At 44.3% G+C, this 6,497-nt stretch overlaps 1 protein-coding gene across 1 annotated transcript in view; it reads right to left on the bottom strand.

Annotated features, from left to right (window-relative positions):
• Positions 1-2,056: 2,056 nt before the first annotated feature.
• The window catches only part of ENDOD1 (endonuclease domain containing 1), a 46,021-nt gene continuing 41,580 nt past the window's right edge, over positions 2,057-6,497 (bottom strand). The window contains exon 2 of the mRNA XM_006887338.1: positions 2,057-3,259. Within this exon, the coding sequence (XP_006887400.1) occupies positions 2,057-3,259 (1,203 nt within the window). The remainder of the gene's footprint in view (positions 3,260-6,497) is intronic.

The following is a 6,497-nucleotide window of genomic DNA, read 5'->3' on the forward strand; positions in this document are numbered from 1 at the left end:
AGAGTACTAGAAGGTAGTTCCTTCCCCTAAACCCCAAGTCTGTATTTATGGGGAAGTACTGATGCTGAGAGAGAAGATAGCATTTCAAAAGGTACAGGGGAGAAGAAGAGTTACTGGCCCACAGATAGGACAGCAGCTCCGTTGTCATAATCAGTGGCTTCCCTCTCCAACCCTGCCACCACCGAGTGGGTTCCAAGTGGTGATCCTCCATTGGGTTTCCAAGGCTGTAAATCTTTACGAGAGGAAACTGCCCATCTTTCTCCCACAGAGAACTGTTGGATTTGAACTTCCAACCTTTCCTTTAGCAGCCGGATACATTACACATACACTACCAGGACTCCTTCATGATATAACAAGACCACAGTAAATTCTTCAGGCCAGCTATGGGGTCTGTAAACCCAACTCTCTCCTCTCAGCCCAATGTGGCCCACTGGGCACAGGTCAGTGATTCAGTCAGCTGTGAGGTTCCAGGCCCAACACAGATGTTCCCCTTAAACAGCCAACACTAACACCCGGAGGAGCGTCCCAGCCAGCTAGCTTTGAGGGTTTGGTTTGCTCTCCTGTCCCAGATTCTAAAATGGTCATCCAAAAATAAATAAATAGACACTAAAAATTCTTACGTGAAAAGAGGATGTTTCTAAATATCTCTGTAAAAGCTTGGTTGGGATGTTCTGCCCCTTGCATGGTGCCGGGTTGGGGGGAAGGTGGGGGTTGGGGGCTCAGGCTGCTGTGGAGGCCTCCGTTGGTTTTTCAGAATAACAAACATGTCCTATGAACGAATGAAAGGCTGGGTACAGCAGTATGATCTCGCACATGGGTAGATACATAACGATTCTTAATTACCCTTACTTTAGTATAAGAAAAAGGGGGCGTGGTGGACTATTACATAATGCTGCTAATGAAAGGTCAGTCAGTGGTCTGAGTCTTCCAGCCTCTCTGAAGGAGCAAAACATACAGTCTCTGCCCACAGATTTACAGCTTCCGAAATACGATGGAGGCCGCTGAGGACTGGACTCTACTCAACCACCAGGGGTTTGTGCTGTTGGTTGAGTGCAAGAAATGGCTCAACACGTTCCAATCATTTCAAAGCAGCACATGCTGCAAGTGGAAGTGATTGTGATGAAGAATTTGTTGGAGTAGGGGCTGTTTCAAAGTAAGACCAAACTAACATTACATTAAAATTATTGCTGTTGTTGTTATATCTCATCAAATTAGAAGTGACTCACAGCTGACCCTCCAGAGGGTTGTCAGAGGCTGTAAACCACACGGGCGGAGGCTGCCCATCGATCTCCCAAGGTGCCACTGGTGGATCCAAATTGCCTGCCTTTGAGTTGACAGCACACCTCCTTACCAGCAGGCCACTGGAGCTCCCTTTATGAAGGGCAGGTACAAATTGTTTATGTGTCTATACATCAGATATCCACAACCAGCCCGTAGCAGATTCTCTATTTCTCTATCTCCTAGAGAACTACTGTCTACATTTCACCAAGTTTAGTTGAGTGAGGGGAAAAGAACCAGTTGCTAGCAAATTGGCCAAGGATATTTACTTAGTTTCACCTAGAATGTCAGAGAATAAAAAGAAATAAGCCAGATTCTTTTGCTCTTTTCAGCAAAGCTTTTGCTTTTAGTTGTCTTCTTTTGAATTCCCCACTCTCCTATAAGTTTTACGTATCACAGACCACCAACACCAGAGTATCTCAGGGCAAATGGCTCAGAGTATCAGAACGAATGGCTGACATTACTAATGTCTTGAAAGCTTACTCATATCAGGAGGGATACACAGCAGACTACCCCTGCATGTCTGACCCTGACCACGCCCCTGGGCTCAAGCCTAAAACTTACTCTCTTCTTCAGCAGAGAGACAGACAGACAAATACCTGTGATGGTCACATGGAACAACTGATTCAACAGAAACCAAGTTCTGAAGACAAAAACATCCCAGATTTCTCTATGACAAAATAAAGTAAAATTTACTGTGGCTGAACCCTAGCAGTTGGTTGTTGTTTTGGGGTCTTGTGTGTGTGTGTTTTATTTTGGGTTGTTGTTCTTTTAAGTTCTATAACTCCCCAGAATTGTCAAAAGTAATCTTGTAGCCGATCCGTTTGCAAATACCAAAAAGCACTTGAAACAGACCACCCATGGTGCCAAAAGCAGTGTCAAAGAGCAGAGAGATGGTACCACCAAGGCCAACAGCAATGTCCTTGCACACGACCGGCACTGCGCTCATGGTATAGACTGGGAACGTCGCCACATCCACCAGGACTCGAACGGGGATGCCCAGGACACGGCACACAGCCTTCAGCAGACAACAGAGGATCCGGAGGATGGCCCTGGTAATCTTGACCATGACCTTGAGCACCTTCCAGGGGATGCTCACCAACTCCTCCCCAATGGTCACAAAGTAGGAGACAGTGGCTGAGCCCAGGTGGTAAAGGCAATTTTCGATGCCATTTATCACCTGTATGGTGAAGTACCACAGAATGTAGACAACATACTTGAGGATTCCTATCACGAGGTAACACATTAACTGGGCAAGTTTGATGAATGGGGTAACAATGAAGCCCAACAGTTTCCCCAAAAGGCTACTACTACTCTCCTCCAGGACCTCTGGTGACAACAGAGCAGACCTCTGGTTCCTGGTGCTGGAGAGAGGAGCAGAGCTGGCTTTAGATTGTACCGCTCGCTCTTCATCCTGGACTTGGTTAACTACTTCCAGGATTTTCTTCATCTTCTCTGTGTCTTGCTCAGTTTCCCCACAGTTGTTCTGGAACAGCTGAGGGTTTGAAGGAAGCAGTTTCTCGAGATCTTTCACCATCACATCTTCTATGATGTCACTGTCCTGGGTTTGCTTGACGAAGCCCATAGCCCAGCCACTGGGCCCAGCACAACAGGCTGCCAGCCAGACGAACACAGGGACTGTCACTTTGTCTTTAACTCTGTGGTCTGAAGGCATCACGCCTGTGAGGATAAATAAGTCTTCCACGCTGCCACACTGCGGCGCCAAAGCCCGGTCCATTAGGCTGTGGAGATTCATGTGCCAACGCTCCCTGAAGGACGGGGTCATGGGTACGGTGTTTGTGAGGGTGGATGCGGCCATCTGGAGATCACTGCTGAGGGAGACTGGGTACAGTTGTCCTCTTTGATAATCAGAATCCAGGTAATCTCTATTCAGGGCTTGCCTGCTTCCCAGATTGTTCACTGAGCTGATGGCGTCTGCTTCCTCAGTCACCTCCTCCAGGCTGCTGCTGGGGTCATCGATCTGAAAGAAGAGAACAGCGATGCAATGAACAGAGAGGAAACACGAGTCATTCTGCAGGGATTCCACAGACGTCTCGGGTGCACTCATTTCTAACAGAGGCTAGGCTCTCTGGTGTATGTATATTTCATTCTAAATAGCTCACAAGTCTGGAGTTTTAACACTTATTTCAGACAGTCTGTTTTCTCTATGTGTACATACCCTATATCCATGTATTTCACTCTGTTTGTAACCCTAAGCAACATCACGATGGAGAAAAGACTGAGGTTGTCAAAGACTTCTTGCTGGGATCCATAATTAATACTTGGTACTAGCAGTCAAGAAGTTTAAAAAAAATAAAACCATAAAATATTGCATTGGATAAATCTGCTGTCAAGGACCTCTCTAAGGTGTTAAGGAGCAATGATGTCAATTTAAAGACTAAGGTGTGCCTGATTCAAGCCATTGTCTTTCAATCACTTGTTATGTATCTGAAAGTTGGGCAATGATTAAGGATGCTAGAAGAATAACTGCTGTATTTGATTTAGGGAGTTTCAGATGAGTACTGAATGTCCCATAGGCTTCTAAAAGAACAAACAAGGATGTCATGGAGAAAGGGCGGACAGCACGCATTTTTTGGAGGCAAGAATGGTGAAGGTTCATCTCAACCTATTTTGGACATGTTTTTAGGAGAGGTTGGTCTTTGGGAAAGAACATCATGCTTGGAAAAGTGGAGGGTAAGTGAAAGAGAGAAAGACCCTCAACAAGATAGATAGACACAATGACTGTAACAATGGGCTCAAGTATATCAGAGATGATGAGGATGGCACAAGACAGGACAGGGTTCAGATCCATTGTTCACAGGGTTGCTACTTGAGGACACCTAACAATGACAACATAGGACCCTGAGGGAGCTCTGGAGGTGTAATACACAGGACGTCACGCTAACCCAAAGGTGGCACCTCTCTAGCAGTTCAAATCCACCAGCAGTTCCATGGGGGAAAAGATGGGTGATCACCTCTCTTGAGATTTACAGCCTCTGAACACCCACCTGAGGGTCAGCTATGTGTTGATTCTAATCTGATGCAAAGTGTATATTCCATTATCCCTGGCATCCAGCAGTCCCTACCCCAGATGCTCCTTGCCATCAAGTCAGTTCCAGCCTACAAGGACCTTCACCGCCTTCAAAGGCTGTAAACAGCATGCGAGGAAGCTGTCCATCTCCCTCCCAGGGAACCACTGGAGGGCTCAAGCCATCGGCCTGTCCCAGGTTTGCACAAAGCACAGTACCCTGACATTTCTAATCTGCCGTGGTTTTATAAACGTTGTTATTCTTTGGGGATTTATTTCTCCCTAGGACACAAATTTAATAGAAAAATGAAAACAATGGGAAAGCAGGTTTCACAAGTCCATAGAAATCAGAACAGCAATTCAGATAATTAGCCACCAATGTAATAATGCTACAATTATGTAATGCTATAATTGAATGCCTACATTCTTTTTTCCCTTGAACTTTATTTTGTTGTTGCTATTGTTGAGAATATAGGGAAAAAGTACAAATGCCCATATTTTTCATGAGTGTTTACACACGTTGGGCTACATGAAAAACAATCTATTCCCATCAGCACCTCTAAATCAAATAGGGGGAAATTAACAGTTTGATGCAAGTTACTGGAATTCAAAAGTGAGTAACTGCTGTTTAGACTTGATCTTCCCATGACATTTGCTGTTATTAATAATTCCTTTTCATTTTTAATAACTCTGTTGTGATTAGGGGTTATCACAACCTGTAGGGGCCCTATGGACAGCAGATCTGAACCTTGCCCTACCCTCACAGTCTCCAGCCTGCCCACTGTCAGTCACTGTGTCAATCCATCTCATCGAGGGTCTTCCCTCATGCTGCCCCTCCACCTCTCCCAGCATGCTGTCTGTTTCCGAGGACTGGCCCCTTGACAACTCAGTGAAAGTATGTGACATAGCGTTTCCGCGTTCTTGCCTCTAAGGAGCATTCTCGTTGCACTTCCTCTGAAACAGACTTGTTTGTTCTTTTGCAGTTTGGGGATATTTCATACTTTCCTCCAATACCATACACACATATTCATTACTCTAGAGTATGTGTCATAAATGAATTCTAATCAAAAGCTGATCCTTTCTTAGATTTCTTTTTTAATTAAGCAGGAAAATATATGCATTCATTTTAAAAATCTGAAAGGAAAACAGGAAAGAGCTCAAGACTAAACCTAGGTTTATGTTTCCGCGTCCCTGGGTGGCACTGGCAGTTAACATGCTAAGCTGTTACCCAAAGGCTGGCAGTTCAAAACCACTCAGAGTTGCCACAGAAGAAAGTCTTGGTGACGGAGCCACTTCTGAAAACCCATCAAGTGCAAACCCCAGACAGCACAGTTTTCTGCTGGAAAACACATTAGGTCACCGTGAGGCTGAATAGGCTGCCCAGCAACTGTGTTTGTATTTCCCAAACTAGACCAAATTCTTTGAGACCAGGGCCCAGTCCCCACAGAGACCAGAACAAAGCCAGACATGACACACACCAAAATGTCAAGGTACACATATTATTTGTATGCCCAGAGGCGGTCATTGATCAGAACATAAAATGAACAGGAGGACAAATCAACCAATATTTTCCAAAGTGGTTAAAGAGTGAATAAATGTTATACCCATCAAAGAAGTATGTCAAAGTCATTAAAAGAGGTAATAATTTTCAAGAGTTTCCAGTGCTATGAAAATAATATGTTATAATGCTGAAAGGCATGGGAAAGATATTAATTAAATTAAATCTTTTTAAAAAAATATATGCAAGAGAAAATTCTGGAAGGAAACACATGAAATTGACAACAGTAGTCCTCGGGCTCTTAGGGAACACAGTTTATTTCCCAGTACCTCCCATATTCACATCAACTTGCAATTTATATAGTATCTACTATTTGAAAAAAGATCAGAAGTTAAACTCATTACTGCCAACTCAGAACTGGTTCACAGCTGACTCTCCAGCGTGTTTCCAAAGCTGTAGATCGCATGGGAGGAGACTGCAATCTCTCTCCTGTGGAGCCACTGGTGGATTCGAACCGGCAGAACAGTAAGGCCTCTGGGTTAGCAGGGAGATTCCCCATAGGCTATGCCTTCCAACTCGTCTTACTTTCAAAAGGTAATTTTTTTTTTTAAATTTAGGTTGTTTATTTTTTCATTTCAATGAACATCTACAGAGATTTTGGGATTCCATTCATTCATTGTTGCACCCTTCTCC

The sequence above is a fragment of the Elephantulus edwardii genome, unplaced genomic scaffold (assembly GCF_000299155.1).
Source record: "Elephantulus edwardii isolate Elephantulus edwardi_28Jun2011 unplaced genomic scaffold, EleEdw1.0 scaffold00056, whole genome shotgun sequence".
Classification (NCBI taxonomy): Eukaryota; Metazoa; Chordata; class Mammalia; order Macroscelidea; family Macroscelididae; genus Elephantulus; species Elephantulus edwardii.